General features: G+C 48.5%; 8 protein-coding genes across 8 annotated transcripts; 4 read left to right on the top strand and 4 right to left on the bottom strand.

Moving 5' to 3' along the window:
• Positions 1-9: 9 nt before the first annotated feature.
• GGI43DRAFT_293925 (TFIIH/NER complex subunit TFB3) lies at positions 10-1,866 on the top strand. Its single transcript, XM_083201416.1, has one exon. It carries the CDS (start codon positions 348-350, stop codon positions 1,482-1,484), a length of 1,137 nt encoding a protein of 378 aa, XP_083063417.1. The 5' UTR covers positions 10-347; the 3' UTR covers positions 1,485-1,866.
• GGI43DRAFT_294006 (ANTH domain-containing protein) lies at positions 1,867-4,519 on the bottom strand. Its single transcript, XM_083201418.1, has 5 exons — positions 4,382-4,519; positions 4,005-4,242; positions 3,752-3,942; positions 3,576-3,687; positions 1,867-3,517 (listed from the first exon to the last, which is right to left on the bottom strand). The coding sequence occupies exons 1-5, from the start codon at positions 4,424-4,426 to the stop codon at positions 2,250-2,252; spliced, it is 1,854 nt and encodes a 617-aa protein (XP_083063416.1). The 5' UTR covers positions 4,427-4,519; the 3' UTR covers positions 1,867-2,249.
• Positions 4,520-4,906: 387 nt separating this feature from the next.
• GGI43DRAFT_398287 (aspartate--tRNA ligase MSD1) lies at positions 4,907-8,172 on the top strand. Its single transcript, XM_083205206.1, has 4 exons — positions 4,907-5,793; positions 5,851-6,533; positions 6,589-6,849; positions 6,901-8,172. The coding sequence occupies exons 1-4, from the start codon at positions 5,613-5,615 to the stop codon at positions 7,867-7,869; spliced, it is 2,094 nt and encodes a 697-aa protein (XP_083063415.1). The 5' UTR covers positions 4,907-5,612; the 3' UTR covers positions 7,870-8,172.
• A 103-nt stretch (positions 8,173-8,275) lies between these two features.
• GGI43DRAFT_398286 (rRNA-processing protein UTP11) lies at positions 8,276-9,522 on the top strand. The gene is made up of 2 exons (XM_083205205.1): positions 8,276-8,464; positions 8,561-9,522. The coding sequence occupies exons 1-2, from the start codon at positions 8,369-8,371 to the stop codon at positions 9,248-9,250; spliced, it is 786 nt and encodes a 261-aa protein (XP_083063414.1). The 5' UTR covers positions 8,276-8,368; the 3' UTR covers positions 9,251-9,522.
• Positions 9,440-12,161, bottom strand: GGI43DRAFT_293966 (uncharacterized protein). The gene has a single exon (XM_083201417.1). The coding sequence runs from the start codon at positions 11,501-11,503 to the stop codon at positions 9,629-9,631; it is 1,875 nt and encodes a 624-aa protein (XP_083063413.1). The 5' UTR covers positions 11,504-12,161; the 3' UTR covers positions 9,440-9,628.
• Positions 12,162-15,102: 2,941 nt separating this feature from the next.
• GGI43DRAFT_381266 (transcription factor domain-containing protein) lies at positions 15,103-16,713 on the top strand (the record flags this gene model as incomplete). Its single annotated transcript, XM_083203099.1, has 2 exons — positions 15,103-15,136; positions 15,227-16,713. 2 exons carry the CDS (start codon positions 15,103-15,105, stop codon positions 16,711-16,713), a joined length of 1,521 nt encoding a protein of 506 aa, XP_083063412.1.
• A 17-nt stretch (positions 16,714-16,730) lies between these two features.
• On the bottom strand, positions 16,731-18,516 carry GGI43DRAFT_293884 (phytanoyl-CoA dioxygenase family protein). The gene is made up of 3 exons (XM_083201415.1): positions 17,286-18,516; positions 17,043-17,218; positions 16,731-16,979 (listed from the first exon to the last, which is right to left on the bottom strand). Exons 1-3 carry the CDS (start codon positions 17,799-17,801, stop codon positions 16,748-16,750), a joined length of 924 nt encoding a protein of 307 aa, XP_083063411.1. The 5' UTR covers positions 17,802-18,516; the 3' UTR covers positions 16,731-16,747.
• A 37-nt stretch (positions 18,517-18,553) lies between these two features.
• On the bottom strand, positions 18,554-21,201 carry GGI43DRAFT_398278 (pyridoxal phosphate-dependent transferase). Its single transcript, XM_083205204.1, has 2 exons — positions 20,280-21,201; positions 18,554-20,207 (listed from the first exon to the last, which is right to left on the bottom strand). Exons 1-2 carry the CDS (start codon positions 20,460-20,462, stop codon positions 18,720-18,722), a joined length of 1,671 nt encoding a protein of 556 aa, XP_083063410.1. The 5' UTR covers positions 20,463-21,201; the 3' UTR covers positions 18,554-18,719.
• Between the last annotated feature and the right edge of the window lie 1,051 nt (positions 21,202-22,252).

Here is a 22,252-nt window from a genome sequence, read left to right as displayed (position 1 = left end):
GCTTTGGTATCGATGCAAGGGCGGAAAGCTATCCGCTGGTTTTGGTCAGCTAAAATGAATAGTCAGCCATTTGGATGGAATCACGGCCGCTGTCTCTTACATATCACGAGTCATCCCCAAACCAAACCGCAAACTGTTGTCGGTTACATAAATTGCGCCAGGATATAATCACAGCAGATATAGAACAATCATCATACGATTGAGCCTGATTGTGCTTAACGAACGCGATCGCCGCTGGGGTCGAATCGGCTCCAGAGCTCTCTGCATGCTTTCATCTTAAATCTCCAAATCGACCTCTCCCCATCCATCGACAATCTCATAGCCAATCCACCACACTCTTCAGCATAATGTCTCGCCCAGGCGGCACCAGCACCGTCTCGATGCGCCATGCCTCCAACAACTCCTCCGCAGCCTTCATCTCCGCCCCCCTACCGCCAGTCGACGACGACGAAGCCTGCCCCGTATGCAAAACGACCCGCTACTTCAACAAGGACATGGAGTTCCGTATCAACACCGAGTGCTACCACCGCATGTGCAAGACCTGCGTCGAGCGTATCTTCAAGGACGGCCCTAATCAGTGCCCCTATGCAGGATGCCACAAGACGCTGCGTCTGAGGGGCTTCAAGACGGCCTTCTTTGGCGACTTGAAGGTTGAGCGGGAGGTCGATATCAGAAAGAGGGTAGCGGCGGTGTTTAACAAGGCCGAGGACGACTTTGAAAGCCTGGATGCGTACAACGACTATCTCTATATGGTGGAGTGCCTCACAGACGACCTCGTCAATGGAGGCGATGAAGCTAGGAAAAAGGCAGAGGTTCAGCTCGCCGAATGGGAGGCCCAGCACAAGGCCGAAATCGAACGCAACCGCAAACTCGCCCGTGAATCCGACGAGACACGGCAGAAGCGCCTCGCCCAGGAGCAGGAGGCAGCTCGCCAGCGCCGTATACAAGAACTGCAAGAGGATGCCGAAGAAAAGGCCAACGCTGCTAGGTTCCGCGAAGAGATGCTCAATTCTCTGCAGAACGCAGAACTCGGACATGCTGTGGAGGCGGTTGACCGGGTAATGCTCAAGAAACGGGGACAGCAGAAGCGTGACGCCACGCTGGATGCTGTTGCGGCATTGGGAGGCAGTGGCTTGTCGATTCGTGGTCTGCGAGACAAGCGAGTCCCTGTGGCGGATGATAAGCCATACGATCCGTTTGGCGGCCTGGATCTGGCGCCTCAGAGAATTGATTTGGCCAGCGAGAATCTATCGCAGTACAAGAGCGAGTGGCTTGATATTACGCGCACGAAAGAAGACTACATTGTCGGCGGATACAGTTCTGAAGAATACCTCACAAGAGCGCTGTTCGAGGCCTTCTCTGGCTTGGGGGTCTTCATTGAGGATGATAAAGATACCAGAGAAGATGCTACGGTGGCGGCTTCATTGGAGGCTGCTGCGGCGGTGTCAGTTGGTGGGAAGATGGACGTGGATGATATATTCTGAAGAATTCACTGTCATGACATCTTCAGTTTTAATATCATTCTTCTAGAGTATATTTGTGTGTCTTGGGTTGCATTTTTCAGGCGTCAACAGGGAGAGAACATATCAGGACGGAAGCCATGATACTTCATCCTAATGGAAATGTTTTCAGGGAGGCCGGCGTCTAAAGACTGGTGTCTTTCACAATTTTTTCTTTTTCCAATTCATATTTCAATTTATGATGAATACCAGACATGTTAATGTTAGGCTAGAGAATACATAAAGAGCTTAATTAAAAAACAAAACTGTTTATGAATCATACTCTTTGCATCTCTATCGCCAAAGAAAAACTGCCCACCGCATAAAAATACCTGTTCGCCCACCTCGCTCGTCCCAGTTTGCCCAGGCCTTTTCATCTCATCTTCGCCTTCAATAAAGTGTTCATCTCTAAGTGCTAGCCGCCACGTCCGTTATCCTAATAAGCTGTGTGAATTTGCATACTAAGAAGAATAATTTCTCGAGAATTCTGACTAATAAGAATAATAATAATCCACAGGCCTACCTCCTCTCCCTATTGAACGAAAGAAAAAGAAAAAGCCAATAAACGCCTCGCTGGATAATGCGATATTTGGAGTAGAAAAAGTGCAAAACCCTAGCAACCAATGACCCATGAAAGGAAAAGCGATGAAAAAGAATGACGAAATCCAGACTCCTAGATCGCAAGAGCTTACATGATTCAAAAAGAGCAGTACGAAAATGAAGAGTAGCGAGCAATATCTCAGTCCTAGTTTATTGCTGCCAGGGTGTCTGCTGCGCGGGGCGAGGGAACACTGGCACAGTTTGAATGTGGTCAATACCACCACCGATGGGCGTCGCGTTATGCTGCCAGCCCAGGCCAGTGTTGTGGTCCACAAAAGCGCCCTGGCGGAACGGATTGGTAACGCCAGTTGGCTGTGGAGCAAGCCCTGAAGACTGCTGCTGCTGGTCTGGAAACTGCTGCTGCACCGGCGTCTCGGTGGGAACATTGCGAGCAAAAGGATTGGTGCTCGTAGGCTGGGGCTGCACAGGCTGAGCTTGGAAGGGACTCGTATTTTGGCCTGGAGAGTTTGTCGATCGAGCAAAAGGGTTAGTAGATTGCCGGTTGAGAGTAGGCGTGCTCGATGTTGGTGTTGACAGCTGAGAAGAAGACGTTGGCTGCGCTACTAGCATAGACTGACGGAAGGGGTTGGTCATATGCGGAGCAGCTAGCGAGGGCTGAAGACCAGTAGGCTGAAGACCAGTAGGCTGAAGACCGACAGGTTGTTGTTGTTGAACAGGAGCCTGGAAATTGGGAACCGTATTCTGAGGGATGGGGCCCAGAGCATTTTGCTGGAAATCCTGTCCGAAGCCACTGAAGCCGGTGATGGTTGGTTGCAGCTGTGCAGGAGGCTGCATAAATCCATTATCTTGTTGCGGGAAAGCATTGCCCTGGACAAATCCTGTAGGCTGCTGCACGAAATTGTTTGGTTGAAATCCTAAGCCAACAGGTTGTTGCCCCTGGAAGGCCAACTCCGGCCCCTGGGTTTGTATGGGCATTTGAAGAGGAGGAGGGTGTTGAGCGGCGGCGGTGACTTGCATCGGGATCTGGTTCTGCTCAATTGAGTCAAAGAAGTCGATGAGGTCAGGGTCTGGTCCCTTATTTGCTTGAGGCTTCGACTCGGTCTTGGCGCTGCCGGGAGCAGGGAAAGGATTATTGGCTGCAGGAGAAGGCGCCTTGGGGAAGTCGACTCCGTTCTTCGTAGATTTGGACTTCAATGTTTTGCCTCCCTTCTTCGCTTCCTGTTCTGCCAAGTACTGTCTTCGGTGAATCTCAAAATCAGGATCGTTGAGATATTCCTCAAGCTGACGGCCTAAGTTGACAGGCGCATGCTTTAGCTTGGGAACTTCTACTCTGGTGTGGTGTTGCCATTGCTTGGCAGTGCTGAGATACTGGACGACATAATCGGTGTGCTTCGTGAAGGTCCGGTAGATTTCCATAGCTCTATCGGCATCCGGCTTAGACATCTCAAAGAAGTGGCCTATGATGATGTTAGATTAACCATGGTAGGTGATACTTCAGGGACATCTATAGCTAACCAAGAATGTTAATGAGGCCCTGGTTTAAGACTTGGAACAGAGGCAAGAGGTCAAGGACCAGTAATCGAAATACTGCAATCGTGATCTCGGTCTCCGGCTCCTGGTCGAGCAGCTATAGGAGGGGTAAGCTTCGCATTCATAGTCAAGAAAAGAGAGGTCTTTGGATTATCACGTACGTCGCATTTCAACAGCGCCGTTATCTGGTGTTGAACAATCTCCGTCTCTCGCAGCAGCCCCTTGTCAACCGTGAGTCTTTCCAGCCGCGATTCTGGGGCCCGAACCCAATCAGTCTTGGTATCGCGATACGCGCGCACTCGCTCGATGAGGTAATTCGCATAGTGACGGATGTTCCGGCCTTGGGTCTGGGCTAAGTAGAGTGTCAGTCCTCTTTTGCATTTGTAGCTTCTCATCGTTTTGGTAGGGACGGACCGTCTGCAAAGTTGCTAATGGCCAACATGTTTCGGTGCCGAGCCAGGTAAGCAAGCGTAGCCTCTGGAGACCCCTCACGGATCATGAGATGAACCGTCATCAAGCTCTTGAAGACGACGGTCCATGTTGAGTCGTGCAGCCGGTTTTGGAGCGCGCGGAGGACCTCGGCGATGCCAGCCTCGCCAGAGTGAGTGCCGACCAGGATGTGCTCGATATACTTCGTCTTGGGGGGAGCATTCTGCATACACGAGCAGCGGTTAGCGATCTGGTTGGTCTGCCTTGCCTGATCCAGCCTGAGATGGACAGATGCCCCATAGCCTCAGATGACATCCTCCATCGTCATCGCCATTGTTACCCAACGCTGGAATCGTCCTCACCTTGATCTTGGTTGCCCCCTTGACGGACTTCTCAAAAGAGCTCATAGTTGCAAACTACGTCTGGGGCTGGTACTCGAGATTCTTCGGGCTCGCAGGCCAGCGCGACAATCGTCAGGTCGATAGATAAGAAAGTTGGGCGACAGGACGGAGTTCAGCCGAACCGGCAGCCGGGCGGAGCTGGCGCGGGTTTGTTTCGTTTGGTGGGAGGATGATGGCGGTTGCTACTGGGCACTAGCAGGTGAGGCGCTGGGGGTTGAAGTTATGACGATACTGCGCGTGAGGCTGCACGTGGGCGGCGGAAGCTACGGAATGGCGGTGGCTGGGCAAGGAGTGCAAGTCACTCGCTAACGGGAGATGGAATTGACTTTTGATGGAATAAGACAGTTGGGGGAATTTAACGCTTGGCGCGATGTGTATAATTGGTGGCATCCCGAGAGCTTTTATTCGCAGATGCAGCGGGAGCGTCAGAGTTATCTAAGCATTCAATGCCGCTGCGCAGATGGCTCATTTATATTACTTTTACGTGCCAAGAGGTAATTTTATGGAGAGCACAGACATTCTGATTTTCAATAGCAAATTAAGGAACCGAGTTCCGCGTTTTTATTATACGAACTCCGTACTAATTATATAATACACTATGGGGTGTACATGGGCCGCGAAATGCAAAAGCAGGAAACGCTGCATGGTCAATGAGAGGAAGAAAAACAAGGGTTATGATTTTAACAAAAAAAAAAAAAAAAAAAAGATTAAAAAAAACTTCCATTCTCAATAAGTCAGAGCTTTTCTTCATCGCGTCCGATGCAAAACAAGGTCGGTGTGTCGAACGCCTATTTCATGGAACCAGCCCTCCATCACCCCCAAACCCTGAAGCCCCGAAGGAAGAGTGTTGAGAGGTCAGGAAAGCGGCTCAGCATCATTTTTGGCACGGAGTCTCATCACCTGAAATATCAAGTTAGCAATGGTTCGCATCAAACAATTCTGCAGGTTTGGGGGGCGTACGTTTATTTGAATGGAAGGATAAAGAAGAAAAGAAAAGAAAAAAAGTTTGGCTCCAGCGTCGGCAGAGATTTAAAGGTCGGCGCTCAACGTGGGGCACCCGGAAATTTATCGGGTGATTGAGCAGCTCTCGACAAAGGTCCATCTTCGTCTTTTATCTTATCGGTCATGCCATATTTCCTTGCGCAGCTCATTCTTGTATAATTGAATGATAATTTGAGCTTGATATTGGGCAATGGGGCCTCTTGTTGGTTCCCGTAGCCTGGCATTGCGTCGTTGCGTTTGCGCCAGCAGCTTTGCTTCGACCGTTCCTCGACAGGTGATTTACAGAAACAGCCGATTTTACTCACAGGCTGCCAAAGATGAGGCAGGAAGCTCAGCACAGCGGGCTACTTTATTAGATCTCTGGAGCAAATGTAGGATCTTCTTGATTCAGAAAATTTTCGCCGTAAATAACATCTAACATTCAACAGACGAGGCCAATGATGAATTACTTGGAATCAACTCAGAAGATATCTACGTGGGGCTGTTAGGCAAGAGCCGTAATATCTCAAAGCACCTTTCATTCGCAGATCTCACCACACCTTCGGGTGAAGTCATTCAGATCTGCTCCAGCGCAGAGAGAGATGGCAAAGTCCATGATGAATTCCGCCAAGTTCCTGCTTTCAGCCCTGTTCTCATTCGCATAAAGCAACATGAGGCTGCCGATGTGGCCGAGTCAAATATGAGTGATGGCTCATCAAAGAAGACCGTCTATCTAGACAGCATACGCGCGTTGAATAGCGTCCCAAAGAATCTCATAGTAACGCCCGAAGTTCAATTCCCTCCAACAAAGAGGCATCTCCAGATTCGATTTCACCCAGAATTACAAGCAAGACTCCAATTCAGATCATGGCTGAAAGGAATGCTCAACCAAGGCTTGCTTGAAAAGGGTTTTACGGATATAGAGACCCCAACCTTGTTTAAATCCACACCAGAAGGAGCCAGAGAATTTCTTGTCCCTACACGACAGAAAGGCACTGCCTATGCTCTAAGTCAAAGCCCGCAACAGTATAAGCAGGTCCTTATGGCCAGTGGTATAATGCGCTATATGCAATGGGCACGATGCTATCGTGATGAAGATCTTCGGGCTGACCGACAACCCGAATTCTCACAAGTAAGGCGAATACCAAGACTACAATCGGAGATTTGGTGCTGACTGCTGAAACCAGCTCGACATGGAATGGGCATTCGCCGGAGCTGAGACGGTGCAAAAGGATATTAATGATATTGTCTTGGCAGCTCTGACTGCTCTCCAGCCAGCACGCAGCTACAAGGGGATTCGAGGAGAAGTGGTCCCTGTTGTTGCCGAGATACCTCGCACCCCTCCGCCGGCAGACCAGCCCGTTGCCCACCAGTTTACACATCTTACCTTCGCAGATAGCATTGCTGCTTACGGTTCTGACAAGCCGGATCTTCGTATTCCTCTAAGGGTAAGAGAACTTGATGATATCATATATAACTATAAAGCTAACGCCATACAGATACATGCCCTTCCTGATCTTGAGCCTTTCCGCCATTTCGTTAGCATGATAACCCACATGTCCGATCCTCTTATAGAAGCTTTTGCATTCCCACTAAATAATTGCTCTCCTTCGGAGGCGGGAAAGTTTGTGACTAAGTTTATGGACGAACTCCCCGCTTCACTAGCAAAGAATCCCGATGGCAAACCTCAAGTTCTTATCTATGATTCCAGCAAGCCGCTATGTGGATTTTCCTCGCTAGGCTTTGAATACGAGGGCGTTTTAGATTTGCTTTCTGAGAAGAAGGGCCTCAATGACGGAGATCTTGTTGTTTTCCAGGCTCGCGAGAAGCCTGCCGGCCAATACTACTCTGGCTCAACAAAAATTGGAGACATCCGAAATCTGCTGTGGAAGGCACTTGTCGAGGCGGAATATATGGAAACGCCACGACTCGGAGAACCTGGATCGCTCCAGTTTGCTTGGGTGACAGAGTTTCCCATGTTCAAGCCCGTTGAGGAGGGCGAACCAGGCCAAGAGGGCGCTGCGGGAATTGCTGCTTCTCACCACCCCTTTACGGCACCTCTTTCCCAGAAAGACCTAGAGCTGCTTTTCACTGACCCTCTAGAAGCAAAGAGCGCCGCATATGACTTGGTTCTCAATGGTATCGAAATTGGAGGAGGCAGTGTGCGTAACCACATTGCTGACGTCCAAGACTTCATCATGCGAGACGTTTTGAAGATGACTGATAAGAGGATCAAGGATTTTGCTCATCTGTTTGAGGCTCTCCGCTCAGGATGCCCTCCTCATGCTGGATTCGCACTCGGATTCGACCGCCTTGCTGCTCTGATGACTGGTACACCAACTGTTCGAGACGTCATTGCGTTTCCCAAGACAATGAAGGGAGAAGACCCCTTTGTGCAGTCACCTAGCAAGCTCAGCAATGAGCAACTTGCTCCATATGGACTACAACTTCGCCCAAGGTCCTCATAGCATGATAGGTGGCTATTCCGTTGACTGATCAGAGCCTCAGAGTTATTAAGAAGGGATTTATTTAAATAGCTAGTTCAGACAACTGATCTCACATGGCGAGCCAGTCAATCGTGTAAGTGAGCTGTATGACTACCCGCGTAATAGCTGCGCAAAGTTTTGTATAATAGATGCCCAATCACGCCCCAATTTAGACAAAAGATATTTACACTCCGTATTATGAATGAACGAAAAATTTTTAAGTTATCGATCTTACAGAACATGTATTTTTAGTTACGCTGTATTTAATTCTTCTAATTACCGCCGTTTCATTGTTCACCAAGCCACTTAGCGCCGAATGTGATAAAGCGCTAGCCATTTCTGCTCTCACCGCCAAAAATCCCAAAAATTCTGCCGCTCTTCCATCTTCAAGACCAACTTTCTTCATACTGCAGCAGCGTCTTCGCAACCAAACCGTCCAGGAGCTCTTTCTCCCCAATACCAGTACAGAGCTATCGCAAAAATGTCTTCTTTGCGAAATTCAATTCAGCGGCGCAACCATAAGGAGCGTGCGCAGCCGCTCGAGCGCAAGCGCCTCGGTCTTCTTGAGAAGCACAAGGTACGAGACAATATGAAAAAGCATTATACAGACCCCTAATCTAGATACTATCTTCTACGTCTTTTTTATGGGAATTTTACTAATAGGATATCATAGGATTACTCTCTACGTGCAAAGGACTACAACCAGAAGAAGAAGCAGCTCAAGGCACTCCGAGAAAAGGCTGCTGACCGCAACGAAGATGAATTCTACTTTGGGATGATGTCGCGCAAGGGCCCCGGCTCAAAAATCAAGACTGGCAAGACATGGAACGGTCGGGTCGAAGGCGATCGTGGAAATAAGGACCTGGACATGGACACGGTGCGGTTGTTGAAGACACAGGACTTGGGATACGTAAGGACGATGAAGCAGGTTGCCGTGAAGGAACTGGCGAGACTGGAAGAGCAGTTTGTCTTGATGAAAGGACTGGATCAGTTGGATGAAGAAGATGAGGACGAGGACGATGATGACTTTGACGACTACGACTCAGGCGCCTCAAAAAGACGGCGGACAAGCGCACCCCGAAAAATTGTCTTCGCAGACGACGAGGCCGAGCGAGAGGAAATCATAGAAATCGAAGAGGACAAAAAGCCCGAGAAGAGGGAAGATCAGGACGATGCGTTTGACAGGGCAGAAAACCTGCGCGAGCTCAAGCGCAAACTAGAGCACTCGCGCAAGAAAGTAAAAGCTCTAATGACCGCCGAGAGCAAGCTCGAGGTCCAGCAGGCCAAGATGGCAAAGACGGCGACGTCGGGCGGTACGACTAGGAGAGGGAAGAAGATTATGGTGAGACAGAGGAAGAGGTAAAAAATACATGGTGTGGCTTGGTGGGAGTAAAGGGATGAGTTGGTGCAAAAGTGAAGAGTACTTTTGATCATGAGCGCTGTTAATATATTGGGCTGGAATATTCGAAGATGTTCATGGTGGTGGCATGACAATTGGAGCCTATAGAGCATGGGTTTAAAAATGGATTTGTTTGGTTCTCGCGTTTCATTGCAACGAGGCTGAGTTATAGCTTCGTATCACTTATTACCAAAATAAAATAAATCTCTGGGTACATTCAGATACCAGAATCATTTTCACACTCTCAAAAAGTAAATGTACTATCTACAGGTGATCACAAATATGCCAAATCAAATCGTTTGATAGCTCATTGTCATCATTAAATCATCATATGTCATCGTATTAATATTTAGATCCCACACACTTGTAAAAAACCTTGAATACTCCTTTGACACATGCAAACCCAATTGTAAGTATCCATATAAAACAGTTAAATAGCCCTTTTGTTAGTTTAACGATGACTCGTATTAGGAAGGGTAGTTTATCTTCGGCTTCAGCCTTTTTGCTCCCCTTGCCTAAACTATCATCCTGGCTCTCGATATCAATTTCAAACTGCTCCATTCTTTGGCGCTTCTTATCTTTCTTGTCTTTTTTATTCTTCCTGTTGCCCTCATCATCACGGTGTCGGCTCAATGCACTGCTCAGGCTCCTTGATTGCCTGGGAGGTTCTGGTACCGGTGGCGCCTCGAATGCCTCGATAACAGTGTTTGGTGAGTTTCTATCATCCATGGCAGCTACAAGAAGCAAGGCTGTAACGGCCACATCCACAATGTAGAATGACTCGATTTTTGAAGCAACGCCAGTATCGATTTCCAGCCACCCACTGCCGGTGCCATCCCGTGTGAGCTTGGCAAGGTGATGTGGTGATTCGTGGTGCTCTAGTGTATACTCGACGCGAGACCAGGCAGCGCAATTTTCGACGGTAACACAGAACGGTGTTGCCAGGGCAGGGTGAACTAAGTAGTGGCTTGCGCTATCATCATCCCATACAAGTCTGGCACACTCCCTCTCTGCAGCTGCAACTGTGGCAGGGTCGTCTGCCCTCTCCAAGACTATCTTTGTCGCGGCGCAGGGCATAAGAAGGGCAGCAAGACCGTCATTGGGAGAATGTTTGCGAGATTCTTCTTCGAGAGTTGTAGTTAACGCTTCTTGCCAATATTTGTTGTCTGAGGCTCGGTTGTTGCCGCTTAGAACACCGTTCAAAATACTTGCGGGAGAGCTTGACGCTGGTTTAGCGGCCTTGTAAATCTTGCTGGGGTCGTGTCTACTCAGTGACACGTAGGCCGAAGCGGATGTAGGATCCAAACGGAGATTATAAAAAGGCTGAGAGGTGGAGGAAAGAGTGTAGACAGGAGCATCTTTTTGCTGTGTCAACTTTAAGCAATAAACACGTCCCTCCGAACCAGATGCTTGCCAGCCGTTTGTGACTTTCCAAAGGTCTTGAAGCTGTTCGGTAGTGCTGATAGCTGGAATGACTGGAGGATTCTGAGGGCGAGCAGGAACTCTGTATGGTGGACTCCGAACAGGTGGGCGTTCAGATGCAGCCTCAGGATCTTCAAAGTAGCTCTGGCGACTGACAACAGCCCTGGGGACTGCAGATGGATTCATCTGGATTGGACCGTAGTTTTGTTGATCAAGGGGTAAATCAGGATTGTATGTTGGGAACATGGACCGTAGTGCTGGCGGCGCTGCTGGCGGCGGTGCAAACGATGGTGGGCTGTCAAATAAGAGAAGAGGTTTGGCGATATAATTTTGCGGCTGGATACTGTTACCGCTCGCTAATACTTGAGGTGGCAAGATGGGAGCATCTGCTCGCCTTGGAACTTCGATGGTCAGCCGGGGGCGACTGGAGTCTGCGCTAGGTGTATCACGCTGTGGCTCTTCTATGTTCGCAGTCGATGGAAGATTCTGGTCTAAAGCCGCCTCCGATACTGCTTCAAGGGGGTGATTGATCTCCAGAGGGGTAATTGACCTCTGTTGTGGTGTCTGCCGGCCGTTCTGAGGCGATGATACAGGAGCAATCACTGGCGACGACGAAGCACCTGGCGTTGGAGCACGACTGTCTTGTAGTTGTTGCTGCGGTGTAACTGCTCGACGTTCACGAGATTCTGAACGGCGAGATCGAGGCGTCTGGCCAGTACGCGGCATAGGCTTGGAAAAATTAGGATTGGGGAAGAGTGAGAAGCTGGCACCGCCAGAAGTTGATTGCGAAGCCATGATTCAAACACGGAAGGGCGTATCTATACACTCGCAGTACTCAAGAACTGCCTTCTTCACGGAAGAGGCGAGGGGTATCGAACTGAGGTGGAGCAAAGGATACAAAAAGGACAAAAAAAGAAACGCCTGGGGTATCCAAAGGGTGAGGCCAACGTTGAGAGGATGCTACCGCTTCATTGTCTGTTGGTTGAGCGTCGCATCGTGATACCAGCAGAGCAGACACAACAAGAAGAGCACAGACGGCAGAAGCAGCACTATGCAAGGGCAAAGTAAAAACGGCACCACCAGACAGATATAATAAACCCTCCTCTTCTCTCAGTAGATCCGCCTGCGGGGAGGAAGTCGGCGACCGACCTAGACAGCAGAAGGATGCCGCCATCGAATCAGTCGACTAAGCGCCTGTAGCCAGACATCTTGGCCGAGTCGGCGGGAGAAGAGCAGCCGGTGTAAACAGACACAGGCACACCAGAGGCACACAGAATGTGGAGCTGGCATCCAACAGGCCGAGCCAAAAGAGCTAGTCGTGATCTTTTGCGCCCGAAAATAGCACCTTGATCTTGACGGGTGAACGCCGTTGATGTCCGGATAAGCCAATCAGAGGCCGCATCACACTGCATTGGCTCGAGTTAAGCGCTGGAGACGCAGGGGTGGGCTGGAACTCGAAGGCCACTGGAGGAGCGCCATAGGCCACTTGCAAAGGCCCAGAGCATCGCGCTTGGTCGCATCGGAGTGGATTCTTGATAGGCTGGAAGGCCGTTGGTCGCGGCAGGAAAGGCGCTTAATTTTTTCAAGGAGGTGGGTATTGAAAAACTAGCCTGGTGCTGAGATGTTTGTGCCACTCGCAAGATAGGCTGGCTCCCTTGCTCAGCGGGTGAAAGGGATCTTGGAGACGAGGAATTAAGATTGAAGGAGAGAAATTTTCAAGGATGATGTGTGGATAGGGCTTTTGTCAGCGAGATCTTTGACATCATCCGCTCTCCTGTGGGCGCCCAGAAACGCGGGCGTCTTCCACCATCTACATATAGACTTTATGCTTATAGCGTCTTGGTTCAATTATCGCTGTGGTCAGCAATCTCAGTAGTGCCTGCAAAGAACATGGTTGGCAGCACTACCCCGCTATTAGCTGCGGGCAATGGCTCAGGACAAAGACCCACCACTTGATCCAGGATCCGACGATAGACTCAGGCTTGGTAGAGAACTTGCATCCTGCGCTTGGAGCCCCACAACAAGTCCTATGCCTCTAGTTTGTCATTTAGAGCGCAGCTGGAGGTGATAAACACACGACAAGAACGAGCGTAGAAACTGAGGAATGACAAGGTAAGGCTACAGTTCACTAGTGACGGCATATACTCGCACGTTCGAAGTCCTGGGCAGGCATCGATAGGCACCAGTTGGCCATCCCAGTCCTTCTCTAGCGGGCTCTCATCGCGCAGAACTCCAGCAAGGCGCTGATCTGCGTGATTGAGCTGCAAAGTCTGCCCATGGCTTCAATGTCCTTGATGCCACGCGGTATGCGAGCCGCCCTGGATTATCACAGATATTTACCAATATTTCGACGCGGATCTATTGATTAGCTGGTCAGCCAGCCGTTTTCGCTTGCCTGGGTACCATATATGGCAGACACCTCGCCGTTAATTTCCAGTCGAACCTGCTGTGTACCATCGCTATAGATTGCGTACTCGGCGCTCATTCTGCAGCTATGCCTTAGCATTATTGTTCTGAAGTGTTACGTGGTGGTCTTCAGTGGATATGGGATAGCAAACCATCCAAATTTCAGAAATTCCGCGAGTCTTTTGGCCACATCCCAACCGACACTTGGAATGGCGACCTTGAATATCCGATCAGTGTCCTAAATTAAAACGCAGGTTAGAGAGACACAAACGTTCTTCGCTTCGAGGAAGATATGATAAGATGGAAATTGATCCACGGTGCCCCTTTCGATATTGACAACTGCCGCCCGCTTAACGTCGAAAAAAATTTCTTCACAGATGCTCGAGATATGTGGGCAAGCCAGCACGCCCAAGAATTTCTCGATGAGAAGAAAATGACAATAACTTGAAAGAACGTCTCGATTCTACAAAGATTTGAATGGAGACCGATTCCAGACCTAAACTGCAGGATAACTAACTATACACCGGCACTCCGAGAGATGACAGCGCGGGAAGAGGGACACCATAACAACACATGGTGAGTTCATAGTGGATATTTACACATGAGCACATATATCTGTCAGATTTCCCCTTTTACAAAAAGGCATACGCTAAACTTTGTTGGCCTAACTTGATAGCCTTGACAATGCCGACTCTATAAAATGGGCCATCGCTGCTCAGCATTGGGAATACCAGCATTTTTTTTTTAACTTGAACAGCCATTATTATGCGCTTCTTTAAGCTACACGCGTTGTCCTTGCCTTTAATACTCCTGCCCTTGGCATCTTAAGACTATGCTGCCTATGGTATTATACTCCGTCCTTTAGAAGGATACTGCTTCAGAAGGCCATTGGAGTCAATTTCGAAACTATTACCACTCAGGTTTCCTTTGTCCTATAGTTAGGCCTGTTTTCAGTCAACGCCAAGAAAAGGGAGATAAAAAAATACTATAAGTTGCATGATGTTAGGGCGCCAAAAGCAGGAGTAATAAAAGCAAGGATACAAGGGAGTAGCTTAATAGGAGCATATATATAACAATCGCTGTTCAATTTTAATTTTGTTATTTTTGGAGGTGTTCTCAATGCTGGGCTATAACAGCCCTTTGTATTTTAATTTGCGAGCTGTTCGTTGAATAGGAATTACATAGGACCAGGGAATATTTCACAGTCCAAAGCAACGTATTTATTTCTTTACGAAAGAAGACGCGAATGGGGACCTAGTCCCGCTTTTCCTCTCATAACTGCCATCGCTTGCGATAGTTGTCTCTGCTGACTGAATACTGAGAAGTGAGCAACTACCAGGTATAAAGTACTAGAAGTACGTATCTTGCGCAGCAATCATGTGTTGAGTCCGTGGCTGGAGCATTGCACGTTCCCGGTAAGGGTTATATACCTGATTTATAGAGTGGTAATATCACAATTCATGGTATCTCCAGATTCTAGCGATGAGTGATCGAATAATGCAGCTGTATACACGTAGGTTGCTATAAATGGAGAAGAATTCGTATGGTGCTAGCTACTTTTAGAAAATCGAATACTACCCAACTATCTTAGTTTTAGTAAGCTAAATAAAATCCAGATGCTTTATCTCATTATCCATTATTTCTGTCACTTCTCCCCAGGTTTCACAAAGGTCAGCTGGATACATAGCAAAGGGGCATTGTCCAGCATTCATTGACAGCGCCCGCGGCTAAAGCTCGTGCGGAACAGATTATTAGCCTAGAGGTGCTGGTGGATGACGATAAGGCGATGCGTTCCTCGTACGTAAACGAACTAATCAGGTAATATTTATTTCTCCGAAGCCGCCGCCTTTTCACTTTCTTTGCTTCTAATCTCCACGCCCACTTAGCAAAACACTTGCAAAACGCCATTCGCCGGGCTCCATCCCCCGCCAGTATTTTCCAGGTCTCAGGATTGATGAATTTGTTTATGGTTATTAGTTTCGACTGCAATGAGCTCAAAGGGCTCGGCTGAAGCATCAAAAGGTATAGCCAAAAAAGCGTTGTTCGCACAGTACAACCTTTTTCCAGTTTCCGCTTAATACAGCTGCTAATAAATTTGCTTTTTCTATATAGGCTGCCGCACCTGTATGCGGCGACGCATTCGATGTGATCTCGGTCGTCCGGCTTGTTCAAAATGCATCAAGAAGGGCTTCAACTGTCCAGGATATGGGAGACATCTGAGATGGGCTGATGGCGTGGCCGTCCGTGGCAAGTTGAAAGGCCAGAGGCTGCCTGTGGCGGGCTCGGTGCCTATGGAGTTGCCGGCACCAACAAACGAGGAATCGGTTGTTGTTGCGGCTTCACAGGCCCTCCAAGCAATAGAACCGGCAGCCCTCAGCATTAACAAGGCTATGGAGACTGCCTCTGCGACACCAAGTTTGCTGAATTTCACGCTTTGGGCGTCTTCACCGGATATAATCGAATACTACGATAAGAATTTGGCGGGGCGAATGGTTTGGATCGACTCGGAAGAGAATGACTATCGACGACGGATGCTGCCCATGGCTGCCAACGCCCCGGGTCTTCGGTTCGCCATTGCCGCGTTCTCTCTTTATCATGGCTATCACGGGCCCACGAATTTCCCAACAGAACTGAGCCGATATCACGAAGAGGCTCGAGACGCTTGCTTGGAAGTGCTGCAGAGGCAGGTCCGAGAAATGAATAGCCGACTCATCAGCGGGGCGGAGCTGAATACGCGTGCAGATGTTGCCAACGCAGAATGGATGCTGGCCTGTATCCTCGTAATTGCCAACTATGAGATGGCCAAGAATCACTCGGAGGCCGCCGAAGGCCATCGACTTGCTGCAAGGAGGATCGTGAATGTCTTCGGGCAGAACGAAGCATGTAACAAAGGCCTGTTTGCGTTTCTAAGGAATCAGCTCGCAATCCATGAAGTTCTAGGCTCAGCAACGTCTTTCGACTTGATAGATGTGGCGGAAACAGTCCTCCCTACGCCAAACTCTGGAAGCCATGTTCTGTTCTCCGAATACCTTTCGTTTTTGCATCAAATCACCCTGGCATCACGACGGTCCATGGCCGTTAATGAAGCTATCGACGTGTCGCAGTGGCCCGAAAGCTTTACCGCGATTGAAATCCAATCGCGTTTCGAGCAGGCAAGAGGCCAGACATTGATGATTGCGGGGAAGCTACAAATGAGTCCGCCGATTGTCCGCCGTGACTTCATAAGATTAGTGGACTTATACCACCATGCAGCAGTCGTCTATGCATACAGATGCCTGGGCTATGCAAGACCGGATAATTTCGATTGGTTAGCTTCAGTCATGAAGCTGTTTGATCAATTTGATCAGATTGAGAACATATCCATCTGCGTTCAAAACTTACCGTGGCCGATTTTCATTGCGGGCACAGAGTGTCATGGTGATGCAGAAAGACAGCACAAAGTTGCCACGATTCTTGACACCGTCATCAACATGACGGGCTTCAATCAGTACGAAACTATTCGTAGTTTCCTGACTGAATTTTGGAACGGCCCAGAGCCCAACTGGCTCCCGGTTGCACAGCAGCTGCAAGCGAACGGACTCAGAATTCTTGTTGTATGAAACATAAGAATCTATTCGAATTGCAAACATTACTCTATCTGCGAATAGTTTCTGCGTCTAAGACGTTGAATATCTCCTCCATTGGGTCTTTGTACTTATATAGACCCAAAGCTGGTGGGCAGAGCCCATATCCCAATAGACGCAACAGCTGTGGTGAGAATCCTTGAGTTTTGGCTACCTCTGGCGGCAATTCCAAATACTGATTTTCTTCTTGTCTTAGTGTTCCTTTGCACATAAATACGCCGATTGTCTCACGTGCATCGTCTCTGGAACATTGGAACATTCATTAGCGTCATAGTCACAAAGCTGAGCTGGAAGGGGGGGAATACTTGGTGACGTTTGCGCCTCCTGCGTGATATACGTTACCAACGAACATGGCGGCATCTCCGACTTCTAGTTCTGCCGAGATTGTTTCTTCATCAAGAGGACATCTGTCTGGTCCCCATAAATGGCTTTTTGGAATGATGACAGTTGCACCATTCTCCTTCGTCGTCTTGGATAGTGCCTGGGATTGCAAATCGTTATCAGCCAAATATTCTCGCAAATGGTATGAAGAAGGAAGAAAATATTACCGTGACGCAGCCCAGCATTACTGGCATGTCGCAATTTCGAGTGTGATAGTCCGAGTCATCTCTGTGGAGAGGCTGCTGCTTACCGCCAGGCTCAACACGGAAACCTACTATGCTTGCAATTTGTGGCTTTGCTGCCACGCTCTTTTGTTCTTGGCCCTCCCAGTATGTATATCTGCTGGTCAACATCCTCTCCGCGACGGACTGAAAGAGGGGATTCACCACTAGCTTGGCGCTAGCTGGTGAATTTGCAAGAATGCCAGAAGCACGCTTTGTTGTGCTGGGGAAGAAGCCAGCAGGATCTGGTTTATCGGAGTCAAATATAGGCTTCAGGTCTTGTTTAATTTGCGCACAGAGAGATTGAGGGACGAGATTTTTGACGATTACGGCGCCGTCTCTCTCTATGAGAGACTCCAAGAACTCAGCGGTCGTGGCTGGGTCGTCGGCATAGACGGTGGTGATATTCTTGCCGGCTTCGGAGGGGAATTCCTCTGTAGCGTAATGCTGAGTACAGGTCATTATGGAAGGATGATTTACGAGTAGATGATTTTACGAGCAGATTTTGATCTTGGGAATAATTATTAGACCAATGCAATATCAAAAGTTTCAAGAGCGCAGCTCCTCGCCCCTTTTATGTTCATCCAGCAGCCACCGTGCTATCAAGAGCAAATAGCTTATTCTTCGATCTTGAAGCCTTCTTTGGGAAATAGTAAGAGAAAAGGACTGCCGCGCCGACTGCGGTATCGCCCACACGCCGCTTTGCCAATCCAAGCAAATATATCGAGAATGACATATCACTGCAAGGGTCTCTGCCTCAAACTAGGAGACCTTTTAACCGAAACTGACCACGCCGCGAGAAAACCTAAAAAGAAGCAATGATGATTCCTCGATCCCCCCTCTTGAGAGCAGCATCGCTGGGAGGGCGCATCGGCGAGCTTCTCCGGTTAGTTACCTGATGTGGTTAGGATGAGATGGAGGAGACTCCGCTAGATGGGGGTGGAGAAGCTTGGGCGATGAAATAGAGAACATGGGGTAGGAAAGAGATCTTTGGCCGATGCTCTAATTTCCATTTTGGAGGAGAGTCTTTAGTGAGGTTTCATGCTCTGAAAGGGGAATACTGCTTTTGGCTGAAGCTTTTGAAAGAAGCGATCGGAGGCGATGTGGAGCATGCGGGGGGAAGGTTGTTCATATTAAGCGAGAGATTGATATTAAAAATCTATTTTTACTCTTTTTATCTTCATATGCCGATATATGTGTCTGCTGGTAGTAATTGACATGCTTGGTGCTTCTTGTGCCAAGACGTGGCGTAATACTATTGTAAACATCAATCAGTCGCTCACCAGCACAACTTTGGCTTCACTTTTTTTGTTATTATTATTATTATTATTTTCATCTCTCTCGCTTGCTATTTGCAGGTGATATATGTACATTCTCCCTTTAGCTAGTACCATTTGGCGTAGCTTTCCTCTTAACCTCAGTCGCCGCATCGAGCGCATCCTTGAGGGTATCAATCAGATCCTCCACATCCTCCAAACCAGCAGAGATTCTTATACTCTCCTCAAGAGCGTTGTACCCTCTGAACTCTTTGGCCTCTTCGGCCTTCTTGCCATACATCATCATGTTATACGCCAGCATAATAGTGACGTGGCCGCCCAAGTGCGGGCTGGAGTAGAATCCGCAACGGTCATAAAAGGCTTTGGCGGTCTCTACGCTCTCAAACTCGATATTCAAGAGGCAGCCGTAACCGGGGTTAGGCAGCTCTTTTGTGCTACGCCGCAAGAAGCCATCATAGTTGGACTTGTCGGCCAGCAGGGAGGGATATTGGACCCTAACGACGGGAGAGTCGTCGCGGCCAATTGTGCTGTGCAAGAAGGTGGCCATAGCCTCTGCGTTACGGTTGAGGCGGCGTGTGCGCTGGAGGAAATCATGCGAGTTGGCAAGAATCACCTCCGCGTCGTCGGCAAAGAGCTCGTTGTTGTGAGCCTCTGCAAATCGAGAAGACAGCTCGCTGTAGTGGGTTGAAAGAGGGTTAAGGACGATGGAGCCGCCGAGGACATCGGCCCTGCCGTTGAAGCTCTTGGTGAGAGAGGTGAGGACAATATCTGAGTGTGCCAGCACGTCGACGTTTGCAAATCCAGCGATGGTTTCGTCGACAATCAGCACGAAGCCGTGCTTTTCGGACAGTTTCTTGAGGCGAGGCAAGTCGGTGCTTTCCAGGGTGGGGTTACCTGGAAACTCGACAATGACGAAGCTCACTTTTCGGCCTTCCTTGGCCTCCCCATCGAGCCATGCCTCCATTCCATCAAGGCCCTGCTTGTCGACGTTGCCGAAATGCTTGAATCCGTTGGGGCTCTCCTCGAGTAAATGATGCTGAGTGTTGTGGAAGACTACGCCGAGGATGACGTTGGTTCCAGGGCGGTACTTTTGAATGAGATTTGTGGTGTGGAAGACGCCGGCCATGCCGCTGGGGAAGAGGTAGACATCGTTGGGTGTGCTTTTAACCAGCTCGGGGTTGATAGAGGCGCGGTGAACAAACTTGTTGATACGCTCACGCAGCAATTGGTGAGCCGGGCCGGCGGGCGTAAAAGTCGGCTTGGGAGGGTTCTTGTAATCATCAAAAGGGACTTCGACCAAGGTATCAATGTTGTTCAGCAGATGCTCTGCAATGCGGATGGAGAGTCCAAGACCGGGGTTGCCCCAGCTGAGCATGAGGGCTTTAGTATGCTGGGGCTCAAAAATCACAGCGTAGACACGATGGCCAGCTATGTCGACAACCTTGAAGGTCAGATTCTCCGGGTCAATGGCAAATTCATTACGGTGAGAGTTCTTGACGTGGCCGGCGGTGTATGGGAACATTATGGGGTTGAGGTAGACCATGCAGCCCTTGCCCTCAATGCCCAATTTGTTTGCTACCGCTTGACCAAGCTATATATATTTGGTCAGTTATTGTCACCTTTGGTCAGTTTGACCAGTAATTTTGTCTTTTGTTCAACTCACCTTGCCAGCAAACTGAGTCGGTCCAAAGCGCGGGTAGATGTTGACGACCCTTGCCATAGGAGACATGTCTCCGTCACGAAAGCCCTTGAGCATATCCCATCCTGGCAAGTTGGAGATGATGCTGTACGGTGTCTGGGGGGGCGGCGCATTGCCGAATTCAGACTGTGTTTTCAGGATGACCATTTTGTATGTGTGGGTTTAACAAGATAAACGCTCTAAAGGATATAAAGATGCAATGATGAGGCTGGGGGGAAATAGGGGAGAGACGTGGTCTTATTTAAAGTATCACAACCAGGCATCAATTCGTGTCGCCCGCAGATAGCTCCTAGTGAGTATTAGTTTTTGTGGTTCCCAGCAAGCTTATTGAGCAGACACAGCCCAACGGATCAAGTCGGACAACGGTAAGATGTCCATGTGGGCTGTTTAGCTTTCTCCTCTTAGCCTACACTGATATTAGCGGCTCACGTACGACGTAGCACGATAGCTTTCTACTACTAATCCTTCAAGATGATTAATCGCATTGGGAAGAGAGAAAGCGAGCTCTTCTCGACATCAGCGAGGGGCTAACATGCGTAATCAGTTCTTTGTTATACCAAAATAGGCCTATATATGAGCCGGAACTCGGGTTCGGATGATACTATTTATTCGCTTTGCCACGTAACTAGTGACGAAGAGATATCAGACTGCCCCCGAACCCCCTGCGTTCGTCCCTATTTTGTACAGCATGCAGTTTCCGATTTCCGATATAGCCTATAGGTGGGGTTGCGTAAGATGCGTGGCAAGCCATGGTGAGACCGTATATAGCGTCGGGATTTTCCCGCACACTTTTCCAACTTGCTAACCTCGAAGAAGTGCCCCGTATTGGCTACCTATAGTAGGTATTAAACAAGCCCATTAAAAAATTCAAAGCCCCCATTGATAGCTCCTAGAGTGACGGAGGGGCAAAAAAACAAAAATCCCACAGCTAGCATTATTTAGTGCGGAAAACAATTCCGGAAATGGAAATAACCGTGGCAAAATAAAGTCCGCAGCAGACCGAGTCCAAAGAGCCACATTGGGTTGGCTTAATTCTCTTCTCCATGGGCAAGTTTAATTGGACATGCTGTCTCGATTCGATTTCCGGATTTGATGTCCGGCTATGCGGGCCGATTGGTTGGTTCGCAATGCACACTGGAGAACATCTCGATTTGCGAACTCTTACCTCTTTTGATCTTTCCTATTTTGACAAATAGACAGATGACAAACGGCTATATATTATTATGATTGTATTGTGCATTTGCGAGCAAGGTGAAGCGTTGTCTTCCCAGATGCTTTCTAATAGTTGTGATTTGGCTTGCACTTTGGCTTTGGTGAGAAAAGGAAAATATTGTAAGCAAGTCCTGCTTACTCATGATGGGCCACCTTGGAACAGGTATCTCAAGAACTTAATCACATGTATCTCTTATCAACTAACCTATCTTACATTTGTATGCCTATTTTAGCTACGAGTTTCTATATCATTGAAGTCTAAAAGTCATAAAGCATCGACTGTACGTGGTTTCTTTATGACCGTACGTCGTATCTCTATGCACCTGTAGTTGAGCCAAGATATTGATAACAAATTGATGCTTGCGAAAATGAGTATGATTTAGATAATAATCTTTCCAAACCGTTATATAATAGCTAGTCTCATTATTGGCTATCTTTTTTATATTTCCTTATTCAATGATGGAAAACACCAGCACAGTGCGCTTTTCCGATTTCTATTGCACACTTATATAATTCCTAGCACATAGTCTCTCTTAGGAGAGGAGATAGCACTATTGCCTGTAACACTACTGCACTTCCGCCTCTCTTCAACGAATTCGCTAGTGCAACTTCTATTTCATCTCACGTGCCATAAAATCCTCTTTCATTCAACATGGCATTTCGCAGAAGCAGGCGATGATTCTCTACATCACACAGACTAGGCAGCATTCCATTCTTGGCACCTG

This window comes from Trichoderma evansii (genome assembly GCF_050947405.1).
Source record: "Trichoderma evansii strain SZMC 28006 chromosome Unknown GGI43scaffold_4, whole genome shotgun sequence".
NCBI lineage: Eukaryota > Fungi > Ascomycota > Sordariomycetes > Hypocreales > Hypocreaceae > Trichoderma > Trichoderma evansii.
Note: the sequence above shows the minus strand (reverse complement) of the source record. Positions and strands in the feature narration are given on the sequence as shown.

Excerpts from the sequence above, each read along its gene's own strand:
- GGI43DRAFT_398286 (XM_083205205.1), top strand. The coding sequence starts at position 8,369 with ATGTCTTCTTTGCGAAATTCAATTCAGCGGCGCAACCATAAGGAGCGT. Across the intron at positions 8,465-8,560 it reads GTCTTCTTGAGAAGCACAAG|GATTACTCTCTACGTGCAAA; the intron begins GTACGAGACAAT and ends AGGATATCATAG.
- GGI43DRAFT_294006 (XM_083201418.1), bottom strand. The coding sequence starts at position 4,426 with ATGAGCTCTTTTGAGAAGTCCGTCAAGGGGGCAACCAAGATCAAG. Across the intron at positions 4,243-4,381 it reads AGGGGGCAACCAAGATCAAG|AATGCTCCCCCCAAGACGAA; the intron begins GTGAGGACGATT and ends TCGTGTATGCAG. Across the intron at positions 3,688-3,751 it reads CGGCGCTGTTGAAATGCGAC|CTGCTCGACCAGGAGCCGGA; the intron begins GTACGTGATAAT and ends CCCCTCCTATAG.
- GGI43DRAFT_293884 (XM_083201415.1), bottom strand. The coding sequence starts at position 17,801 with ATGACCTGTACTCAGCATTACGCTACAGAGGAATTCCCCTCCGAAGCC. Across the intron at positions 17,219-17,285 it reads TAATGCTGGGCTGCGTCACG|GCACTATCCAAGACGACGAA; the intron begins GTAATATTTTCT and ends TTGCAATCCCAG. Across the intron at positions 16,980-17,042 it reads GGAGGCGCAAACGTCACCAA|AGACGATGCACGTGAGACAA; the intron begins GTATTCCCCCCC and ends CCAATGTTCCAG.
- GGI43DRAFT_398287 (XM_083205206.1), top strand. The coding sequence starts at position 5,613 with ATGGGGCCTCTTGTTGGTTCCCGTAGCCTGGCATTGCGTCGTTGCGTT. Across the intron at positions 5,794-5,850 it reads ATTAGATCTCTGGAGCAAAT|ACGAGGCCAATGATGAATTA; the intron begins GTAGGATCTTCT and ends AACATTCAACAG. Across the intron at positions 6,534-6,588 it reads GACAACCCGAATTCTCACAA|CTCGACATGGAATGGGCATT; the intron begins GTAAGGCGAATA and ends TGCTGAAACCAG.
- GGI43DRAFT_293966 (XM_083201417.1), bottom strand. The coding sequence starts at position 11,503 with ATGGCTTCGCAATCAACTTCTGGCGGTGCCAGCTTCTCACTCTTCCCC.
- GGI43DRAFT_293925 (XM_083201416.1), top strand. The coding sequence starts at position 348 with ATGTCTCGCCCAGGCGGCACCAGCACCGTCTCGATGCGCCATGCCTCC.
- GGI43DRAFT_398278 (XM_083205204.1), bottom strand. The coding sequence starts at position 20,462 with ATGGTCATCCTGAAAACACAGTCTGAATTCGGCAATGCGCCGCCCCCC. Across the intron at positions 20,208-20,279 it reads CGACTCAGTTTGCTGGCAAG|CTTGGTCAAGCGGTAGCAAA; the intron begins GTGAGTTGAACA and ends AAATATATATAG.